At 35.5% G+C, this 22,772-nt stretch overlaps 3 protein-coding genes and 3 non-coding genes across 9 annotated transcripts; 2 read left to right on the top strand and 4 right to left on the bottom strand.

Moving 5' to 3' along the window:
• Window positions 1–446: 446 nt before the first annotated feature.
• Window positions 447–3,718, top strand: LOC121772506 (beta-glucuronosyltransferase GlcAT14B-like). Its single transcript, XM_042169636.1, has 4 exons — window positions 447–1,236; window positions 1,374–1,449; window positions 1,523–1,638; window positions 2,621–3,718. Exons 1-4 carry the CDS (start codon window positions 648–650, stop codon window positions 3,133–3,135), a joined length of 1,296 nt encoding a protein of 431 aa, XP_042025570.1. The 5' UTR covers window positions 447–647; the 3' UTR covers window positions 3,136–3,718.
• A 5,018-nt stretch (window positions 3,719–8,736) lies between these two features.
• Window positions 8,737–8,822, bottom strand: LOC121773118. The gene has a single exon (XR_006044690.1). It is a non-coding gene; the product is annotated as a small nucleolar RNA U54 (small nucleolar RNA).
• Window positions 8,823–8,890: 68 nt separating this feature from the next.
• On the bottom strand, window positions 8,891–8,968 carry LOC121773089. The gene has a single exon (XR_006044662.1). It is a non-coding gene; the product is annotated as a small nucleolar RNA SNORD18 (small nucleolar RNA).
• A 43-nt stretch (window positions 8,969–9,011) lies between these two features.
• Window positions 9,012–9,093, bottom strand: LOC121773113. Its single transcript, XR_006044686.1, has one exon. It is a non-coding gene; the product is annotated as a small nucleolar RNA Z199 (small nucleolar RNA).
• A 3,804-nt stretch (window positions 9,094–12,897) lies between these two features.
• Window positions 12,898–14,118, bottom strand: LOC121770912 (thaumatin-like protein). Of its 2 annotated transcripts, none has more exons than XM_042167689.1 (2): window positions 14,062–14,118; window positions 12,898–13,852 (listed from the first exon to the last, which is right to left on the bottom strand). In XM_042167689.1, the coding sequence occupies exons 1-2, from the start codon at window positions 14,111–14,113 to the stop codon at window positions 13,137–13,139; spliced, it is 768 nt and encodes a 255-aa protein (XP_042023623.1). In that variant the 5' UTR covers window positions 14,114–14,118; the 3' UTR covers window positions 12,898–13,136. The 2 variants fall into 2 exon arrangements, with proteins under 2 accessions (XP_042023623.1, XP_042023624.1); XM_042167690.1 differs by having other exon boundaries at window positions 12,898–13,849.
• Window positions 14,119–15,360: 1,242 nt separating this feature from the next.
• On the top strand, window positions 15,361–18,509 carry LOC121769843 (pentatricopeptide repeat-containing protein At5g39680-like). 3 transcript variants are annotated; one of them, XM_042166606.1, is made up of 3 exons: window positions 15,361–17,965; window positions 18,077–18,147; window positions 18,243–18,509. In XM_042166606.1, exon 1 carries the CDS (start codon window positions 15,688–15,690, stop codon window positions 17,728–17,730), a length of 2,043 nt encoding a protein of 680 aa, XP_042022540.1. In that variant the 5' UTR covers window positions 15,361–15,687; the 3' UTR covers window positions 17,731–17,965; window positions 18,077–18,147; window positions 18,243–18,509. The 3 variants fall into 3 exon arrangements, with proteins under 3 accessions (XP_042022540.1, XP_042022541.1, XP_042022539.1); XM_042166607.1 differs by having other exon boundaries at window positions 18,220–18,509; XM_042166605.1 differs by having other exon boundaries at window positions 18,077–18,509.
• Window positions 18,510–22,772: the final 4,263 nt, after the last annotated feature.

Raw genomic sequence — 22,772 nt, 5'->3', positions numbered from 1 at the left:
ATTTATTTTTAGTTATGTACTCCGTAATTTCGAATTTTCGGATTAGGCAAAAATTCGATCAAAAATCCAAATGCTCACCCTAGTTGATAGATTATGATATATTTGAGTATTTAGTTGCATTAATAACTACTAAAATTTAATAGCTATAAAACATAATTTACATTTGAATGTAAAAAATTACTCTCACTATCCCCAATTAATGATCATATTTTATAATTTAAAAATATAAGAAAAATAAGGGAAAAAAAGTTATTGAATACTTATAACTGATATTTGAATAATAAAATTTAATTTAAGTAAGAGTTACTGAATGTAGATCTAAGTATTAAAATTGTAAATAGAAAATGACATAGTTATAAGGAAATATTAGACATTTATTAGGGTCGGTGAAGAGTATTAAATACCCATAAAACATATTGTGAAGACTAATCTTCATTCCAAAACATCAGTGTGGAAAAAATGACTCCATTTTAATTGGAAAAAAAAGGTGAAGGAGGTTGAAGTTGAACCAAAATGGAACAGCATCGCAACAGCAAACCTCCCACCTTCCACCCAACTCAAAATCCCAATCTCCCCCAACACTAACCCCACCCACCACCGCAATATCTGCTCCACACTTCCCATCCCCCCAAATTGATGGGAAGAAAATGAAGAAGCTCAAGAAATACTACCTCCAGCTCAAACACCCCCACAAAATGGAGCGCAAATGGATCTTCCCCCTCGCCATCGGCTCCCTCCTCTCCCTCTTCCTTCTCTTCCTCACCACCCTCGCCTCCCCCGACGGCCTCCCCTTCTTCCCCCTCCGCCGCTACTACTCCTCCGCCTCCTCCGCCTCCATCTTCGTCGAGTCGCGCCTCAAGCCCCTCCCCCTCCCCGACCTCCCTCCCCCGCCTCCGCGCTTCGCCTACTTGATCTCCGGCTCCGCCGGCGACGGCGCGATGCTGCGCCGCACGCTCGAGGCGCTGTACCACCCGAATAATCAGTATGTGGTGCACCTCGACGGCGAGAGCTCCGTCGACGAGAGGCTTGATCTGTTCAATTACGTCACTGCGCATCCGATTTTCAACAGATTTGGTAATGTGCGGATGATTACCAAGGCTAATTTGGTGACATACCGCGGGCCGACGATGGTGGCAAATACGCTTCACGCGGCTGCGATTTTGCTGAGGAAGGGTGGGGAGTGGGACTGGTTTATCAATCTCAGTGCCTCGGATTATCCACTGGTTACTCAGGATGGTAATGATTTGTGTTTAATTAGGTTTTGTTGTTTGATAAAGTTGGAATCTTCGTAGTGAAGATGCTGTTACTGAGCTTAATTTGGATGTATTAGGCTAGGTCGGCGTTTAATTGTTTCTGGTGTTGTTGTTGATTAGATCTGCTGCATACGTTTTCGTTCTTGCCAAGGGATCTCAATTTCATTGATCACACAAGTAACATTGGCTGGAAAGAGTGAGTGGCCTTCCTAACACGATCTAATTGTTTCGTTTTCGTGTTGGTTATTGACAATTCTGGTTGGATTTAGGTTTCAGAGGGCGAAGCCTGTGATCATTGATCCTGGGTTGTATATGACAAAGAAGACTGATGTGTTTTGGATCACACAGAGGAGAAGTGTGCCAACTGCTTTCAAGCTCTTTACAGGTGTGTTGCAATCATTCAATCCTGATTTGAATTATGTAATTTTGTCCTTGAATTGTTCTTTGTGTGTGCAAGTGTTGCTTGTTTTGGGATCTGGTGAAGATGCTTCACCTTTTTGTCTTGCCATGTGTATTTGCTTTTTCATGAAAACCAAATATAGAGATTAGGCATCTTTCTGTGTTGGGATTCTGAGTATTTATGATTTTTGAGATCACTGTTTATATTCATTTTCTGGTGTATTGGTCTTCTTTAAGTAAAGAGCCTGATTTAGTATTCTTTCCAAAAATGCAGTTTTCTTGAATTCCCTGTTTGATGCGGGTTATGTTTTACATCCATGCCCATTACACTAAGGAGATATTACATGATATGGAAATTGTAACTGAGTTTTGAATGTTACTATCTTAAGTGATCTCTTACTCAAATTGCATTACCAATTAAATTTGAATCGACCGACCTCTGCAAGTAATATCTAGCATGAGTTCAGCAAGGTACAATTAATTTGTATCTGTTTTAATTCATACTTTCCTTGCTTGCCATTTTCATCCATTATGTTGAGCACAAGTTTTAAGCTACTTCTCAGAGTTTTATGATGAATGGCTTTGATATAATTTAAAGGCGAGGGGTGTACCTGGAGAGGTGGAAAATCTCTAGCTGAAGTCATGTGAGGTTGATTTACAGGTTTTCTCCAAATTCCCCTGAACATAAATTTCCACGCCGGGTCTTCATAGACCCGCGGTCATAAGAATGAAGCGGACTAATTGGAATGAATTATTCATATAATTTTGACAGATATTCGTCATCAGCAGCCTACATTCATCTCTAAATATGATTTCAAGTAACACATTGGGTTTCTATCTCAGAAAAAGTGAACTCATTGGGTTATTATAAGATTGTATCACATGTGCTGGATCTTGATTTTTCCTGTAATTTAAATGTTTTGGTTTCCAATTGATTCTTGTATAGGACTGAAGTTGTTCTCTTACAGGCTCCGCTTGGATGGCACTCTCTCGACCTTTCATCGACTACTGCATATGGGGATGGGATAACTTGCCCCGAACGGTTCTCATGTACTATGCAAACTTCATATCTTCACCAGAAGGCTACTTCCACACAGTTGTTTGTAATGCGCCCCAATTCAAAAATACCACCGTGAACAGCGACCTTCACTTCATATCTTGGGACAATCCTCCCAAGCAGCACCCACACTACCTAACTGTCGATGACATGCAAAGAATGATCGATAGTAACGCTCCATTTGCTAGGAAGTTCCATCATGACGACCCAGTTCTGGACAGGATTGACTCTGAACTTTTGCTCCGGGGCAAAGACATGCTTGTCCCTGGTGGCTGGTGTGCTGGTAGTGGCGAAAACGGGACGGACCCTTGTTCTGTTGTGGGTAATGTCGCAGTTCTGAGACCAACATCCGGTGCACAGAGATTGGAAAAGCTTACTAGTTTCCTCTTGTCAGATAATAATTTTCGACCAAGGCAGTGCAAATAGCAAAAAGCAAATCTTCTCGATGGCCATTTTGTTTATGGTGTCATAAAAGTAGATGGCAAGATGGGATACATATTATATTTCAGTTAGGAGGAAAAACTACTCAGCTCAAATTTAAGTTCTAATTAGTATTCATCACGAAGAAAGAGAGAATAGGACCGTTCTTTTTATGATGGTACACGTTGTCATGACCCTCGATTCTTGATCTTGATGATAACTTGTAGTTTTGAGGTCCTTGCAGTCGCTGTATCAGCAACGGGATGCCGTGGCAAGAAGGGGATGCGTACCAAACTTCTCTTGTCGTGCATTGCATTATCCTGGTACCATTTTGCTTTCATTTAAACAGTAGTACGCTATATATATATATATAAGAGTAAACGAGAGGTACGCATCTTTGTTTATTCGTATGTTGTCTGTATGTGTATACCGTTTGATAACATTCTCAATGATCGAAATCATTTACTTCTTGCAGCCATTGCTTCTTCCAATTTGTAGTGTGATTTAGCTTGGATATATGTTGACTGCATTCTTCTTAATGTAGTGTGATTTATATGAAATTGTGATTCGACTATTTTCTGGACATCAACTCTGAGTTGTACACTTACATTTGAATTTTCTGATCCGCACATGTGATCATGTAGTAATTGATGCTTGAGTCGCTTCGTAGCTAATGCCAGTCCGAGCAGATTGCAGTCTGCTCGTATTAACATTCAACTTAGGGCACCCGCAGTGGTGCGGATGTCCCGGCGGAATTCCCACTGCCACGTTATAAGGACTTCCCACTGCTCTGCCACGTCATACGGAATTCCCTTTGCACAGTGGCGGAATTCCGTGCAAAGGCCGGAATGTATTTTTAGAAAATCAAAAAAAAAATTAATGCAAAGGCCAGAATTCCGTGCGAAATTCTGTGACAGTCCACGCAATGGCGGACATTAGGACGGAATTCCGCGCGGAATTCTGCGGACCTGCGACGTCCTCTTCCGAATTCCGTATCCGCGCGTGTGTGGCCTAATGGCGGACGTCCGCCACGGAATTCCGCCATGTCTGTGGGAAGTCCGCGTCGAAGTCCGCCATTGCGGATGCTCTTACGAGTAGGGATACCCGCAGAAAAATAAAGTTTACTCATTCCATTCACTACCAATAGTCTTGTTTATCCATTCACTACCAATAGCCTTGTTTATCCATTTTAGTATTTCCATAAAAATTAGTCTTCTTTCATTTTTGATAACACGGTCAACTATTTTTTTTCTCAATTTTAAAACATGACGTGTACAATAAAGTTGATAGTCCTAATATAAAAAATTAGTGATACAAATTTTATTACATATCTCAATTTCAATTTCAATTTCAACTAAAGTGGGAAAAAAGGCTACTCAAAACGCACAAGAAATGGAACAAAAATAACAGTTTTTTAGGCAACAAACCAAATATGTCTGATCTACTCAATCTATTTTTGAAACATTATATGCTATACATGGTATTAAAATTGTTTGTCACAGTCAAACCATCGGATCGAATCATCACTAAAATCACTCCCTCACCAAAAAAAAAATCTACAAGATTGCAAGCAAAGATTCACATTATAAAACAATGGAGAGTGGGATAGAGAGTCATGCATACCTAACTAGCGAGAAAACAGGCACGTTCAAGTGAGTGATCTTTAGATGAGAGATAGAGATCAAGAAAACGGAGGGAGTTTTGTCGAGGAGAGAGGAGGGCTTCGTATCAAATTAATATAGCAAGCCTCATCTCTCCTGCGACAAAACTCCCTTTCACTTCCTTCCACCAAAATGTGTCCCTCCACTCGGCCGAGTGGGATCAATCCGTCCAACCACTCGACCGAGCCTTGTACGCGGATGGGGCAGAGCATGATGAATGATGATGAATGAATCCCACATTTTTAAGTGATGAAGAAGGCTATAAGAGTGTCATTTATAGGAATCTACTTTAGTCTATACAAGGCAACATTAGGGGAAGGTGTTAATTGATTTTTAATTTTCTACTTAGTAAGCCACTTGACTTATAAAATTACTTGAATATACAGCTGGCTGTATTAGTTATACCGTCTAATCCTCGTTAATATCACATTCATTGCTACATACATATATATATGATGTCAATTTCAGTTGTATTATTAATTAATTTTTAACATTCAATTGGAACCACAGTGATGTAATAACTTCATAAATTCGTACGTTACTATAGTTTATAGCTTACATTAGTAGCCTTGGCCAAATCTTCATTTTTTCTTCTTTGAATAATAAAATAAATTGTATCATGTTGTTTACACAAGCAATTACGACATGTATAATACCCTTCGAAAAGATAAAGAGTCGACACTTAATTTTGCACGATAATATAGAGCAAACAAAAGTCACGTCGTAGAAGCGAGACACTTGCTCAAACCAACATCAGATTGGAACAAGTGTCATCTCTCCTGCGAAGTAACTATTGTCGCTCTAATTCGCGCTCTTTTTCTTCCCTTCATCGAACACAATGTAGATGGTAATGAATCTTGAATTGTATGTTTATATTTAAATGAAATGTATTTATAGAGGGTTGAGCAATATTAGAGAAAGATAGAGAGCTGGAAAGTCTATGAGTCAACTGCATAATCCAATGGTTCACACACACGTTGATTTATTCTCTTCTCAGTTTCCACGGTTTATTTTCTTTGAAGGAGTCCCGACTGTCTTAATGGAGGAGTCCCGACTGTCTTAATGGAGTTATAAGTATAATTTTCAAATATTGTCTATTATTGCACGACCTTGACAATTTCAAATTTTCAAGACTTAAATATAATACTCCATAGCTTTATTTTTTTACCATATTAAAATATGTATTTTTCAGTGACCAGCTTTGTGTAGATGTAAGAAAATGCGTTGATTATTGTTTTACAATTTCATTTCTTAGTTCACACTATGTTTGTGTTTCTTTGACAAGTTGCAAGACTTTCTTCAGATACATACACTAATATAGTTTCGTGCTGATTTCTAAGAAACAAATAAATTTCTTAGTTTGGACAATTAGACTTATAGCCAACTCTAAATATGGGCAAAATTATCTAATATACTATATATCAACAGTACAAATACTTTTAAACTGTTATCCATATTAAATTTGGATTAATCCTCGTACCAATTCATCAAATGGAGATTTCCAAATAACAAATTGTTTAAAATATTACAACAAATTCATTTTATAAGAACTCAAAATTAAAAATACAATTACTGAAAAGTTGAAAATTGATAAAATTTAGAGTTAAACAGTCTATAAAACATAACAAAGTTTATTAGATTTTTATCTAAAAAATCAATTGTTGGCATTGATGGTATATTAAGTTTGATTTTATAATGCCATTTTTAAATAAATCTTGTAATATTAGAAAATTTTAATAATTTCATAAACTCATCAGCATGACAGCATCAGATGCTAAATATTCCAGTATCATATTGTGATTTAGATTTCTTGTACAGAAAAATTGATTAGTGGTCTAATTTAACAGAAAAATTCTGTTAGATAGAAATTTGAATAGTGATTAGTTAATTTTAATATCCAACAATTATCATTGTCCCAAATACTACAAAATAGTATTCAGGGGATGGAAATATTTGTTCTGTTTCAGAAATCTAAATTTCTTGTTACATTACCAGCATATTTTTATTCTTAAAAAATGTTTTATAATTCATATTTTATAAGAAACAATATTAAAATTTAAAATTATTAATAACATTCATAAATGGTTAGTTGGAAAAAAGAAGAGTACAAACTAAGTATTGAAAATAAACTATCACCATTAATAACATTCATAAATGGATAATTGGAAAAATAAAATATCACCATTATAGGAATTTTGATGGGGAGGAAGAAGCGTGCTAGTATTGGTTTAGGGAACGTGAGAGTCCAAACGGACAACAAACCATTGGCACAAATGTTGGATAAGGGTGAAGGGTTCCCATGGAGGAATTATGATGAGTTGTGTGGAATTTATCAAATCATGGACACATATTCATACAGGGTGGAGCATATTTACCGTGAAGCGAATGCCGTCGCAGATTTCTTGGCGAAACAAGCGTCCCCGGATCTCTCAATCGAATTCAATTGTGCTTCTATGCTCCCCGATACAGCAAGAGGTTTACTACGTCTCGATAGTATTTCCTACCCATACTTGCAAGAAAAAAAGAGCAATTGCTCCAGGGAGACCTTCCAATTCAGAAGACAATGGTGCAAAAATACTGAGAGTTGGTTTTTGCGTTAGAGGGCGGAGCTGGGGAAGGAGAGGTGATGGTGATGGTTAATGATAGCACAACAGTATTGAAGAGCTTCACCATTTGATTGTTGCTATGCAAATCAAGATCGTTAGTTTTACAGAGGGAAGACTCAAAGCAAGTTGAAAATTTGTATTGCTATCTTTGTATTTGAAACTATCAATGGAAGATTTTTGAATTTAAAAAAAGGGAAAAAATTATGGTATAATCACGTATCAGGTTCGATTTCACTTTCTTAGGACTAAATCTATTAAGGGTGTTTTTATTTCAATCTTTTTTTATACTTTTTTTTTCTCGAAATACAATAAATAACATAAGCATAATTTATATCCCAAATTTCTTAGTACTTTGTTAATAAAGTTAGAATTTTTTTTTTCGCTCCAATTTACTCATGATTAAAAATGTTAAAATATACTACAAAATACTACTAGTATAAATCTTGTCACATTTAAAAAAAATCAATAACAAAGGTAATTACTCCCTCCGTCCCAAGATATTAGACTCATATACCACTTTAAGACAGAGGGAGTATTTATATTGTTAGAGAATTTGCTCCATCCAATAGATCACACTAGATAGATAAAGAACCAATGTTGTTTATCTGTAAAAATTGATTTACAATAGGGCTACTTATCTTTAATACTACCTCAATGGCTAATAATCACAAAAACCAAAACCAATCTAAACAATATCTTTAAAAACGTTTGCTATTAATTGATGGGGTCTTCTTTCAATTAGATGCACTGGTAGATTTTCAAGTTTATCATCTTAACTTCCACAAGGGTGAGGGCATTAATATTCTTATGGTCCCAACGTTATTAATTTTTGGAAACAAATTATTATTCCAACATTTCATATGCTGAGATTTGATATACTGTTTTTACATTTCTCATGTTCAGGTTTGATCTGCGGTGAAAGTAAGAGAGGGAGATTTGAGAGAGGTGGTACTTTAATGCTAAACTGAATTTTATAGTCAAAACAACATAAATTGGACATATTTTAAAATTGAAAAAAACGAACTTCAAACTGCAGTCTAAAATTTAGAGAATGTGGGATATTTAAAACTCAATCGAAGTTAATGATATTTACAACTAAATATTAAATTCGTCATATAATCCAAAATAAAGAAAGAGATATTAGCAAGTAATTGCACTTCCAAATTCAAACAATATTCTAATTCATCATTAAAATGTCCAAAAAAAACAACACAAAGAAATGCTCAGGAATCATGAAATAGTCTTCTCATTGATTATAAATCAATGAGAAGAATAAATCATCACAGCAGAATAAAAGAGGTTTATAAAACCGAAGAATCAATTTTATACTAGAAACAAGCAGCTCTCATACTAGCAAAGTTCTTCCACATGATGATTATCAGAATAGCGTATATAACCTAATAATTAGGCAGATAATCACAGAGCCACAAAAAACGATTTTGTATAAAGCACAAATTCAAAAATTAATAAATCGATAAGAATATTGAAAATAAGGAGATCAGAGGTTTGGAAAGGTTTATCAGTCAGGGTTAGTTCAGAAACACGGACCAAATAAAGTAATCATCATATCTCCTCAAACAATAAAAACATAATTAGTAGTAGAAAATTAGGGGGAAATCATCAGAGACTTAAATACTAGGAATCATAGGAAATATTCCGATCATATTGTTGCAGTTAATTTTCTCATCACATGATTTCCAGTGTAAAATTCAATCACGACAACAAAAGGATAAGGAAAAAATGAAATAACAAAGACTTAGAGAAAAATACTCAGATATGTAAATCGAGCTGTAGCTGAATGTAGAGAAGATAAAGGGAGGAGAGTGGTTTTAAAACCCTAGATCGAGAGGCGGAGTGAAATCTGCGGTGTGGGATTTAATAAGGGTTTTGTTTAGTGGGCTAGGCCCAATTGGTTATGGATCATTTCTCCTAAAATAATTAGTCGTGCTATGTTAATTGGGAAATATATAGGAAATTTTGTTATAATTTTTATTTGGTTCAACATCTAGGCATCAACCGATCTTGTGACATTAAGAATCCTATGGTTAAAGCAACTTTCTAAACTAACCACATACAAACACTATTACATGTTTATTTAAATAATTCCTAGAATGATGTGTGTATTGCAAGTAGGGGTGGGTGGATATAGGCAGTTGAGCCCAATAATATTTATTTAATTTGGAAACATTTGAATAGTGGGCTTTGATTATAAGTTTTTAATGGGAGGTCATGGTCCCAATAATAAATTATAAACCTCTACACTTGAGCCAATAACAAAGGGCAAACTGCAAATTTTTTTTTATCAAATTTGAAAATTTAATGGTCCAAATTTTAGTTTGTAAACCAGTCGATTCGAACCCAAATCTGGCCAGACCAGTCGCTGGGAGTTGGGAATTTGTGGGTTCAGCCGAGGGAGGTGGAAACTACCTCCCATGATGACAAGGTGACTCGTGTTGGGGGCCGCATTTGTTGCTAATGTAGAAATTCGTGTTTTAAGATAGCACGTCAGGTTTGTGTTTGATTCAGGGGTTCCTTAACCGGTTGATTTTTGGATTAAACGATTAGTTCGCAGCCTGATAATGACCCGAGTCGCACAATTTTGCCACCTCTAATCATAATATCAGTAATATGTTGTCGAGCCCGATATCTGAATCTTATTCTATATACCATCACAAACGAATAATCAATGAGGATCTAAAATATCAGTCTTGATTATTGAATAAATTAATTATACGATGGAATGAATAAATAAAAATACCATTTTCTTTTACTCCTTACTCCTTAAATCTTAAATTAAATTGTTGTTACTGAATGCACGAAGAGTACACATTTAATTTTGAATTTTGGATATCTTTGCTTCAGATTGATTGAAAATTTATCAAATTTATTAATTTTATATTATATACATCCATCAATATCACACATATTTAATTTGAATTGTAGGTATATTATCATAAATTTGCATGTGTATTGGATTTATTTTCAAATTTGCTAAATACATTAGTAATTTTTCACTACTTTAATTGTATCATCCATATATAATATACACAAGATTATTATATAATGAAATGTTCTCTATTTATTACTACTATATTTTACTCAAAATTGGAAAAAAATATATGTACAACTTGTTTTAAATAGTACTGAATGCTCTCATAATTTGTCATCAATAAATCACGTAAAAAAATTTTTCTCCAGTTCCATCAGGTACTTAATAAATCTTTACTTTAGATCAATAGATCACTTTTGTTCTTCTATAATCTCTCCAACTCTCATTGTTTGATTTACACTGATGCCAAGTTTGAAAAAGAACTCGAGTTTTAACATGTTCCATTGGCCGGTGTTTACGACTTGTCTTGTCGTTATTGTAAGACTAAAATTTTAGATTAGTCCAGTTTGTTAACTTTTAATTCAAACATTATGTTTTGATATTTAAGTTTAGACGGAATTGTTAAATATAGACCAATTTTCTTTTGGACGAATGAGAACTCTAGTCTTTATTAGTAAAAAGGAGGGGTGGAGGGCAGGGGCGGACGCAGAAAATTTTGATTGTAAGGGCTTCACTATACTATCTCCGTCTTTTAAAAATAGAAACTATTTCTATTTTGGTTCGACACTTAAAATTAGAAAGTTTCTATTTAAAGAAATTTTATTTTTCTCTAATGAAATAGAATTCATTCTCCATTAAGAATACTTCAATCGCTTTTTTTTTATCTTTTCTTTTCTTTAATAATTGTTCAATAAAACATGTGCGGTTTCAAAAATTTCAATTTTTCACGAAAATAGTATGCACTCCTATATAAATTTAGTTACAATTTTATACTTCATCCGTCCAATGAATATGGAACATTTGCTTTTCACCACATGATTTTATGTAGTGTTGTTTTGTGAGTTAAAGAAGATAGAGTAAAGTAAGAGAGAGAGAAAAGTAGAGATAAAGTTATTTCTATTTTAGGAAACGTTTCATTTTGAAATGGGACAACCCAAAAAGAAAAACGTTTCATTTTTAATGGGACAAAGGGAGTACATAAAACTAGTTCAATACATAAATCAAAATGTTACCATAAAGTAGTAGGTAAAATTATTTTCATATAATAAATCACAATATCCTATATAAATTTAGTTACAATTTTAATGCACATTTTTTCATATTTTCATTTACTAATTTCACATACTAATTATTTACTAATTTCACATAAGTACACATGAAAAATTATGAAAACTAAACAAAATTTTCCATAATTTAATCGACAATCATTTAGTTAAAACTAAGTAAATAATTTATAATTTTATGCCCATTAAACAAAAATCTAAATTAACAAATCACATTTTACTTTCTTTAACTAAATTAACACAACACATTTATTTCTCCATTATTAACCAAAGCCACATTTAAAAAGTACGACACGACAACTCCCGAGATAATAAAGAAAGCTTTTATTATAATAATATTATATTAATTTGATTAGAATTGTCTTCTTCCTCACACTGCAGCAGCCATTGTTATTTTTTTACCTCTGCAACTTTTTGTTCCCATGTTATTTCAGCCCTCCTCATCATCTAATCTTCAAAGATTCAGTCTTCAACATCATTAATTTGGTGAGGGCCGGTGATGGTTATCGAAAATTTTGAAAATTTTTGAAGTAGAAAAAATGGTAGAAATTTTTATTGGGTAAGGGCTTAAGCCCTCCCCCACCTCTTACTGGGTCCGCCCCTGGTGGAGGGGGATGTTAATGAGTCATTTTTTTTATTTTGGGAAGTTTCAACTTAATTGAGTTTTTTCTATTTTTGTCAAAAAGTCAGTATCATTTTTTACTTTATTCTCTTTTCACCTCTCTTACTTTTTTCACCATACATTTAACACACTATTCTTAAACCTCGTGCCGAAAAGAAATGTCTCTATTAACAAGGAACGGTACCACTAAAATCACGCGCGTGGAGTGCCAAATGGAGCACTTGATGATATATGATGAGACGCCATTTTTGGCATGCACAAAGACCCTCACCAACGCCAAAGATGAGGGGGATCTCATGGGTGTGTATCAGTTATGTAGACGAGAAATCTCATACTTTTAATCGGCTGACATGGGAGGATGTGGACGAGGATGATCCCTTCACGATCACTGATGCAGCACTGCCATTCATTGATGCTTACACAAGATGGGAGGACTATATCGTTTCTTACTAGCTGGAAATGCCATCGCTTCGAATGGGGCACCGCCTTCACGACTACAACACCAGTTACGACTTCAGGTAGAGTTCTTGTGCCGACAAGAAGCACGGTTGTGGTGGATTATGTTGGGACAAGGGGTACTTGTCGTTTGCTTTTTGATTACGAACGGATCGGCTTGTATACTACCAAATCTCATTTTCTCAAGTGTTTATGTCTCGTTCCCTAGTCGAATTCTCTGTCAATATTTCTCAAGATACAATAACCTAGATTTCTCAAAACATCCTCAAATGCTCGTTTTTTATGCATAATTTAATATAATATTCTGTCATTGACAATAAGAATGCATTTGGCTATTAACTTGATTGATTTTTGAATCTTATTACAAGATCACAGGACGCTTATCCTTACTAATAAAGGCCTCAACTCCCATCTACCAATGTTAATGATATAATCTCCAAATATTAAATTAATTTTAATCATACAGTGATATACTTCTATTACATAATACATCTATTTGTTCAAGTTTATTAACTTCGACCACAACAATGTATGCAATACCCTCAACCTCTATTCCGCGGCGGCGCCGGAGCCTACACCGCCGGGGCAAAAAGTCACAACATAATCATCCGAGGGGCAGTTGACGAGCGGCGACGGCGTGTCGAAAGCGTAGCTAACGTACGCCGGGCACGCGCGCTTGAACATCTTCGAGTACGCATTAGGCCTGCATTTGGCCGGACTCCCATACTCATTCCGGCAACAAAACGCGTCGACGTCGAAAGCCAAGCACGCGCTCTTGCACGCCACCACCTCCAATCTCCGGTTCCTCACCTGCAGTTCCTCCGGGCACGCCGCCTTCACGTCCCTCACGCACCCTCCGATGCTGCACTTGGCGTCGGAGGCCCGCGTCGACACGGCCACGGGGAGGTTGTAGCCGTCCACCACGCTGACGTCGTAGAAGCTCGGCTTCCTCTTGTCTGCCTGAAGAGTGAACTCCACAAGAGTGGCCGGAGGGAGACCGATGGCGCCGCCGCACTCTAGTCTGCCGGCGCAGTCGCCGGTTTCGCAGGCGGGTTGGTTGTTGGCGGCGTCGAAATTGCATCCGGTTCGGGCCCAGATCCGGCCCGACCAGTCGCCCGGGGCGGGGAATTTGTGTGTTCGGCCGGGCGGGAGGTGGAAGCCGCCTCCCGCGATGACGGGGTGGCCCGTGTTGGGGGCCGTGGCCGGCCATATGGGGAATGGACATTTGTTGCTAATGTAGAATGTGCATGCACTTACATGCCCTGCTGCAACAATTTTGGTAAATGAACATACTTATAAAGTCTTTTGGATTCAAACTTGATACATTTGGTCTCATGAATTAATCATTTTATCACTAAGCCAACACAACACAAATGCTAATTTTGGAAAATGGGACATTAAAAGGGTATAAATTGCTCACAAATACCAAAATAACAATAAATTTAGAGGAGCAGGTGATTATGTTATACAGTACCTGATGAAATGAGGAGCCAAACAAGGGAAATAAAGAAGGCTGACAATTTCATTTTGCTTGTAAAGATAACGGTAGGTTTGGCTGAAATGCTGAACTCAAATATATATAAGCAACATTTTTGTTTGATTCTAAGCCAAGTTTGGAGGTTTGAAAACTTTTACTACAAGAAAGTCCCAATTTTTTTCATGATTTGCCTTGATTTGTACTAAAACTAATTAACAATATGTAATTCCACTTTACTTTAGGTGACTGGAAATTGACTTCGCTTTAGGGTTGGAAATTACCTCATTAAGGCAGGTGTCTTTCTTCATTACTTTTTTTCCAACCACAAATTTTCACCTTGAACAAGCGTTCTGATTATTAAAGTACTCCATTACTTAGGAGTAGTAACTTTAAGGTTGCATAGTTTCATTTGTAGTTATATTTTATCGTGATTATGAATAACTAGTGTTAATAAAAGTATTTCATCCATTTTAAAAAACTTATTTGTAAAACAACATTAGGAGTACAATCACCATATCGTATCCATCAAGCTCGTCATATAAACAAAATTTTCTAATCATTCACTATTCGTAACTCCTGATATAACAACGTATATTTGGAGCAAGTGATTGATCTTGGCTTCTGTTAACTGTTATTGCATACGACATGATAAAAAAATTGACGGCGTTGAAAAATTTAAAGAGAATATAAGATATTAAAAATATACTAGGAATCCACAATACTTCATAACCCAATATTATGACCACTGAAAGCTAGCCACAAGCTCACCCACATGTATAATGATACCATGACACGATCCATTAAAATAGTCAATCTTTCTTAAATTAGTTAAATTAATAAATTAAAATTAAGTAGAAAATTTAAATAGTTGACGAGTGCAATTACGATTAATTTAGAATTATTAATTACTCCATCCTTCCCATTTTAGGAGTCCCGGTCACTTTTGCACACCTATTTTGTAAAAATCAAAATAAATTGTTAAAGTGTAGAAATAGTAAAGTAAGAGGGAGAATAATGTATACAAGACTCTTCTATACCTTAATCTTTCTCTTACTTTACCATTTCTTCACTTTAACTATTTATTATGATTTTTACAATACGGATGAGCAAAAGTGACCGGGACTCTAAAGGGGACGGAAGGATTACTACTTGAGATCTAGTAGTTTAGAAGCCCAAATGATCAAAAGAATATAGGTGCTTGGCTTAACTATTATCCCAAGTCCAATTAGGTCAAGTGATGAAATAATAAAAGAGGAGTAAATAAAAGAAAATTGATAAATAAAATGAAATTTTGTGCTCAATTTTTTTCTTCTCCGTCGCATTGTCGGTCCTCTCTCTGCCGCGACTGTGTTCGCCGCCGCCGGGCTTACTACGCCCTCACCTATGTTCCCTTTCCTCCCTCTTTTCTCAACACCCTCTCACTTTGAAACACACGTATGTAGCATCTCTCCCTCGCAGCTGTCTCTGTTGTGGTGGAAAAATTAGTCGTCTTTCGCCGACGCCGAGCAGCCACCGTATCATTCGCTATACGATCGTTTTTCAGCACCATTACTGCCATATCCCCTTCTCATTTTCTTTCTCGTTGTCTGCCTCCTCCCCAACTCAATTTTCGCGCCATACGCAATGGACGTAAGAAAGCTTCTAAAAGCATCGGCAGAAGCTAGAAACCTCAAATTCGGTAAATCCATCCACGCGCATCTCATTGTTATCAATCAAATTACACGGAACCACGTGATTGAGAAGAACTCGTTGATCAATCACTATGCAAAGTGTGGTGATTTATCGAGTGCGCGCATACTGTTCGACAAAATGCGCAAGAGGAATGTCGTTTCTTGGGGCAGCATGATGTCCGGTTATTCACAGCACGGATACGCTCAAGAAGTTGTGCAGCTGTGGAGAAAAATGGTTAATGTGGATAAACTAAACCCAAACAGGCATGTGCTACCGATGGTTCTTTCGTCATGCTCGAATTGTGGATTGTTGGATGAAGGCCAGCAGTGCCACGGGTATGCATTGAAGTCTGGATTGATATTTCATCAATATGTTAAGAATGCACTTGTTTACCTGTATACGATGTCAACTCATCTGAAAGAGGCCATGCAGGTTCTTGATTCACCACCAAGATCGGATCTTTGCACTTATAATTCGGTGTTGAATGGACTCTTGGCACATGGGTACTTGAACGAGGCGTGTTATGTTTTGCGTATGATGATTGAGGAATTGGAGTGGAGTAGGTGGGATGGTGTTACTTGTGTTAATGTTTTCAGTGTTTGTGGCCATCTTAAGGATTTGATATTGGGAAGGCAAGTTCATGGTAGACTGTTGAAGATTGGTTTGGATCATGATTTGTCTGTGGGTAGTGCCACATTAGATATGTATGGAAAATGTGGTGATGTTTCACAGATGAGAAAAGTTTTTGATGTGTTGAGAGCAAGAAATGAGGTGACCTGGACAGCTGCTCTAACTGCCTATACACAGAATGAATGCTTTGAAGAAGCACTTAAGCTGTTTTTGGAAATGGACCGCGAAAACATTGTACCGAATGAATGCACATTTGCAGTGCTTTTGAACTCGTGTGCTGGTTTGTCAGCTCTTGGGTATGGCAGTTCGATACATGCACGCGTTGAGAAGGTGGGATTAAAGCACGATATTGTTGTTGGTAATGCTTTGATCTACATGGCTTCAAAATGTGGCCTCATTGATGATGCACGTATGTTGTTCGAGAGTTTGTTAGATCGTGATGTCATATCATGGAATTTGATGATAAATGGTTACTCGTATCATGGGCTTGGCATGGAAGCCCTTGATGTGTTTCAACATATGTTGAGTGAATTGAAACAACCCAGTTATGTAACTTTTGTCGGGGTGCTCTCTGCTTGTAGCTTGTTGGGGCGAGTTGATGAAGCTTTCTATTATCTGGATCATATGATGAGAGATTATGGCATTGAACCTGGGTTAGAGCACTATACCTGCATTGTTGGGCTTCTAGGTAGGGCACGTAGGCTAGATGAGGCGGAGAATTTCATTAGATCGAGTCCACTAAGATGGGATGTCATTGCCTGGAGAACCTTGCTCAATGCTTGCCTCGTCCATCAGAATTATGGTCTAGGAAAGAAAGTTGCAGATGTACTGCTGGAGATCGGCCCGGATGATGCTGGCACGTGTATCCTAATGTCAAATATGCACGCCAAAGCCAAGAGATGGGATAAAGCCTCCGCTGTGAGAAAATTGATGAGAGAAAGGAACATAAAAAAAGAGCCTGGATTGAGCTGGATAGAAATTAGAAATGACACACATGTCTTTGTCTCTGGTGACACGAATCATGTGGAGTCTGTTCAAATTCGTGAGAAGGTGAAGACACTTTTGGCTAAGATTAGAACTCTGGGTTATGTTCCAGATATTGCTACGGAGCTGCACGATGTGGAGGAGGAACAGAAAGAGGATTGGCTCGGTTATCACAGCGAGAAGTTAGCCATAGCGTATGCGCTCATGAAAACACCTCAAGGGGCACCCATCCGTGTCATGAAGAACCTTAGAATGTGCGATGATTGCCACTCTGCAGCTAAATACATCTCGAAGCTCACAAACAGAACAATAATTGTTAGAGATGCAAACCGGTTTCATCGTTTCAGAGATGGTTTCTGTTCATGTACTGACTATTGGTAAACCTAGTCCACCTATGCATAGACCGAAGATTATGGTGGATCTCTATCTATGCTACACGAAATAGGCCTTCTTAACCTGCCATGTCCTAGTGAAAGGAATGGATATGCTGAATGATGGGAGCTCACACCACGGTGCAATTCTTAGTCGTCCGGTAGTACTTTTTACGGGCAATGAAAATCCTCCCACTACACTCTCCTTTTTCCCCATCTTCAAGACTCAGGCAGGCTAAGCCCAGGTAATGAAAAAAGAACATGAGTAATGAAATTAAGAAAATCAACATTCTTTGTAGTATTATTTATTTGTCCATATTTTGGTTGATTTCTCCTTGCTACTTGGTTTATTTCAGAAAAGAACATACTGCAAGATGCTAAAGTATGTCACTTGGTTATGAAGTTCACCAGTTCGACCTAGTGACAGGTAACACTTGGTTTATTTATGGCTTCGCTTTTCCCCTCATTTATTTTTGGATCATAGCTACCAATATTTCAGTCTTATGGTGTTGTTTTTGCAAGTGAGCACGAGTCAAGGATGCCAATGCCTTTCTCTGTGGAAGAAAAAGAGAGCTCTCAATACCTGAATAGTAATATCATTTTTTTGCAGATCAGGTTTTGATAGAACAGTAACTTAACTCGAGCCATATTATCCTATATATCTTCATATCCCATAAACATCTTTTCTATATGTGTGTGCATAAGTTGCTATGAACCATTTATATATTTTAGTATCATTCAAGAATTGGTTATTTGGAAATGCAGATAATCTAGAGATTAGTTCTCCCTTGTCGTGATCTTACAACTATTGGTTAGTAGTAGTATTCTGATATATAAATCCCAAATTAGCAGACATATTGTTCACCTATAAGTTTGTGGTGTTGGTGAAAGAGTAATGTTACGACTTTGCTCAACAAACATGATTTTATTTTGTATATGTTGTCTACTCGTCTTGAGCTTGATATTTCATATTGTCTTGTTGTTATGAGATACTTCGATTTTCCCGGACAGCATCGAGACCATCAACGATGTGGACTGCTCTGTTCGGGCAGTATCTATGTATGATTTTGCTTTTGTTGACGATATGGCTACTCAAATAAGACCAGGATTTGTGTATAACTATGATCACATTTTGAATAATCAAAATACGTGTAGCTTTGATAATATTCTAAATGAAGTTCAAGTGAAAACATGGTGATTTATGAGTTTATGAATCTACTGCACAATAACTAAGAATCGTAGGCAAATTATGAGGGTAGTTTGGTAATTTAGTATGCATAAACAACAGAATTTCGAACACTGGATGCAATAAAATCATCCAACTCATTGAATTCTCTTGAGAATTATGGAATATCAGCAATGATTGAACTTCTGCGCTATCTATTTAAATTGGACATTTATGGGGCGCGGCCCATAAATATTTATTACTGCTACATCAATTGGCTCATTTAGCACTCTTAATTGTGCATAAATAAAAGATAAAAAAAAAAGTACTAATCTTTATCCAAATATATCAAGAAAAATTAATTCAGTTGTGCATGAGTCATCTAGTACTATTCATTGTGCATCCAAATGAGTTGTAATAAGTTGACAATATCAAATTTTACTAACTTAGTGAGCTTTTCATGAAGTAACAAGGCGATTATTATAAAGATTATACATTTAGTTGAAGGATTATAATAAAAATATTTAAGTGCAGACTTTATTATGTTTAGATTAATACTAATATCGTACCACCCACTTTTGGTCAGACGTAGATCTTCTGGTTAGGATTAGGTATCTTGAACATTATAAACTATTTAAGACAAATATTTGACTTAATTTTTGTTTTTTCATAACATGGTTAGATTAGATCAGACCTATTATATGCTTCCATTACAACAATTATGATAAAGTATTACTTCGATCTATAATTTTGAAATTAAGATATGTAAGTAATATAGTACTACTCCATATAACTGAAATTTAAATCTCTTTTTCAAGAGAAAATTATGAATATTGTGTCAGTGAAACATGGTTTTGATTTTATAAATGATAGTTCTGGTTGATATATCCAACTTTGAAATCATCTAAATAAATCCATACATTTCATTTTTTTAATTAATAAGAAAAATATTATCATATCAATGCCTCGTGATAAGATTTACGAAATTAAATAAGAAAAATAGCTGCTTGAATTCCACTGTGCCCAATGAAAGTTATACTGGTATCGAACAATCAAGTGAAAAAAAAATGAGTGAAATTATAATTTTTCCACCAATTTTCATGTGAAACGCACCCGTATATAGTTATTAATCTAATCTAATAATATTAATATTTTACTTAATTATATTGTTTTGAACTTTTCTGCTTTGTTTTTATATGTATCAAATAAATATATAAATACATTAAACAAAATGGAATTGGGGCTATAAGTTTATCAATGTGCACTGTGAAATTATGTTCATGTCTGTCTCCCTTTAACATTTGAATTTTTACAATGGGTTTAGTTTTCCTTCATTTAAATTAATGTTCTAACGTGCCTGGAAAAAAATAAAAATAAAAATAAAATAAATTCCATATTATTGTAATATTGACAAAGAAATTGGTATTATAACAATATGTATAAGGAAATTTTAGTAATTTTGACAAATGTGTTCATTCTTGAAATAATAATACTGCATAAAAAACCTTACAGTTGTCAATCGTATCCATGGAAATTGGTATTATAAGTTTATAAATTATAACAATATATATATAAAGAAACTTTAGTAAGTTAATAAATGTATCAGTTCTTATATACAACAATAACTATAAATCTTACAGTTGTTAATTGTATCCCTGAAAGGCTGAAAATTTAAAAACCAGCCATAAAACATTTAATTAGTGCGATGTGCGATATTGAAATCTTATAGTATATTAAGTACTATATAACAATTAAATTAATTTATTTTGATTGACTAACTTATTATCATAATTAAGTCCATAGCCGGAGCAATTTAAAATTATTTTAGCACTCAATATTTTATAACAAATAATTAACACACTAAACAAAAATATAAATTACAGGAGTATATATTTAATCTAAAAACGTATTCATAAATATTATTCTGCATTGTTGCATCTTTATGTACACATTTCTTCTTTCATTTTATACATGATATTCTATCTTAAAACTTCTAACATGAAAGTAATGGGACCACATAATATAGTATTTAAATTCGAGATATTAATAATAATAATAATAATAATAAAGCAAAAAAAGGGAAATTATATATACACACTTTATTTAACATGGCTGCATTTTGAAGGTACTTTGTTTAATATGGCTGCAAAATTAAATCTATTAACAACCAATGTAAGCCATCATTAATGACATTTATTTGTGGACGGGTAAAACACGTCTCAGTTGTGTTTTTTTTTTTGCTTAGTTTGTCTCTAAAACACGTCTAAATCGATTTTCCTTTAAGACACGTTTTAGTATATTTAGTTTAAAAGCTATATTATCTTAATTTAAATTGTATTGGTAGAATTTATTTTTTTAAAAAAGATCACATTGTAATATTTAATTTTTCAAATTTAATTTGATTCACAGAAATTACACTGTTGACAACTCCATCAATCGTTTTCATGTATGAAATGAAATCAATATATGTGAGCTGTTACTGTTAGCACAGACAACTATTCAATTGTTTTTTGAAAATAAAACATCTGCATCTTTTATTTTTTATAATTATTTTGCGAGTTTTTTTAAAGTTGTTAGCAGAAATGTTGGTTCAAACTATAAATGGCCGAAATCGGTTTTATGTCTATATTATAGATAGAATTTGGTTGACTATTAATTGTGATATTTATAAGCCTGTCCCACATGAATAAATATATAGATGGACCATTTAACATACGCCAGATAAATATTACGAAAAGCAAAATTTGAACTTTTTGTTTTTGAATTTACCAACTATTTTAATTGTAGTTTACTAAAATAATAAATTCTCCATATATTAGTAGATTTAGTATTGAAAGACACAATACAAGAGAAAAATTTGTAAAGACAAGAAAGGTAATATTGATAGGGAAAGTGATTATATGATATGGTACATTTGATCGCTGTTACTTTGTCCAGTAAAAACTTGATTTATATACGGAGTACTATTATCTAATTCAAAATTGCGTTTAAGGAGTAGTAATAACTTTTCTAAAGGGCATTTAAATATTACGAGTGCTTCACTAAGCATAGTAGCTACAATCCTATAATACTATTTGCTACATTTAGAAACGTTGACTTGAATCTAACTAACTTTTAAGAATTAAATTAAAATTAAAAATCTGAGTATCATCAAACATATTTATTTACCGTTTTTTCTTCTTAAGTAGCTTAATTTGTTCCTACCCTATTACTATTATTTAATTTTTAATATACAAAATAAAATTTTACAAATACATTCTAAACCGGGTTCATCATAAATTACACACTGACGGAAGAAAAAAGAGATCGGACATCTGTCATTTATGCGGATATTGTTGGAAAAAGCACGAGACATAACTCCAAAAAATAATAAATGTGCCATAATTATGATACTCGAATTAAGATCCGACAACTCACTTGTATGCTAAGAGCATCCATTATAGCCCCGGCGCGCCTATAGCCCCGGAGGGGGCGACGCCGGGGCGACATATAGTGAGCGGGACGTCCGCCCCAAGGCGGACGAAAAAATGGGAGCAGACGAGGCGTTGGCGATTACGGGGCGAGGACGCGGCGGTGGGGGATAGGTGCGCCGGTCTATAGTGGGGCGGCGGTCGGCGCGCCTATCTGTGGCTGACGTCCGATTTAAATTTTTTTTTCAAAAATTAACCCTATAAATACCACTCCTCCACCATCCATTTACACCATTTGCACACACTCTCCCTCCATTCACTATCTACACTTTCACTCTCTAAAAATACACGGTGGAGACGACGAATCACCCGGCTCTCACGAATCGAGATATGGCTGCAATCCTTCCCAGCCGTCGGGATATGGCGGCTAGTCGTCTCAACCGTAGGGATATGGCGGCTATCCTTCTCAGCCGTCGG

The sequence above is a fragment of the Salvia splendens genome, chromosome 16 (assembly GCF_004379255.2).
Source record: "Salvia splendens isolate huo1 chromosome 16, SspV2, whole genome shotgun sequence".
Taxonomy (NCBI): Eukaryota; Viridiplantae; Streptophyta; class Magnoliopsida; order Lamiales; family Lamiaceae; genus Salvia; species Salvia splendens.
The sequence above is the reverse complement of the archived record's forward strand: the minus strand, read 5'-3'. Positions and strand labels throughout refer to the sequence as shown.

Excerpts from the sequence above, each read along its gene's own strand:
- LOC121772506 (XM_042169636.1), top strand. The coding sequence starts at position 648 with ATGAAGAAGCTCAAGAAATACTACCTCCAGCTCAAACACCCCCACAAA. Across the intron at positions 1,450-1,522 it reads AGTAACATTGGCTGGAAAGA|GTTTCAGAGGGCGAAGCCTG; the intron begins GTGAGTGGCCTT and ends GGTTGGATTTAG. Across the intron at positions 1,639-2,620 it reads TGCTTTCAAGCTCTTTACAG|GCTCCGCTTGGATGGCACTC; the intron begins GTGTGTTGCAAT and ends GTTCTCTTACAG.
- LOC121770912 (XM_042167689.1), bottom strand. The coding sequence starts at position 14,113 with ATGAAATTGTCAGCCTTCTTTATTTCCCTTGTTTGGCTCCTCATTTCA. Across the intron at positions 13,853-14,061 it reads TTGGCTCCTCATTTCATCAG|CAGGGCATGTAAGTGCATGC; the intron begins GTACTGTATAAC and ends AAATTGTTGCAG.
- LOC121769843 (XM_042166606.1), top strand. The coding sequence starts at position 15,688 with ATGGACGTAAGAAAGCTTCTAAAAGCATCGGCAGAAGCTAGAAACCTC.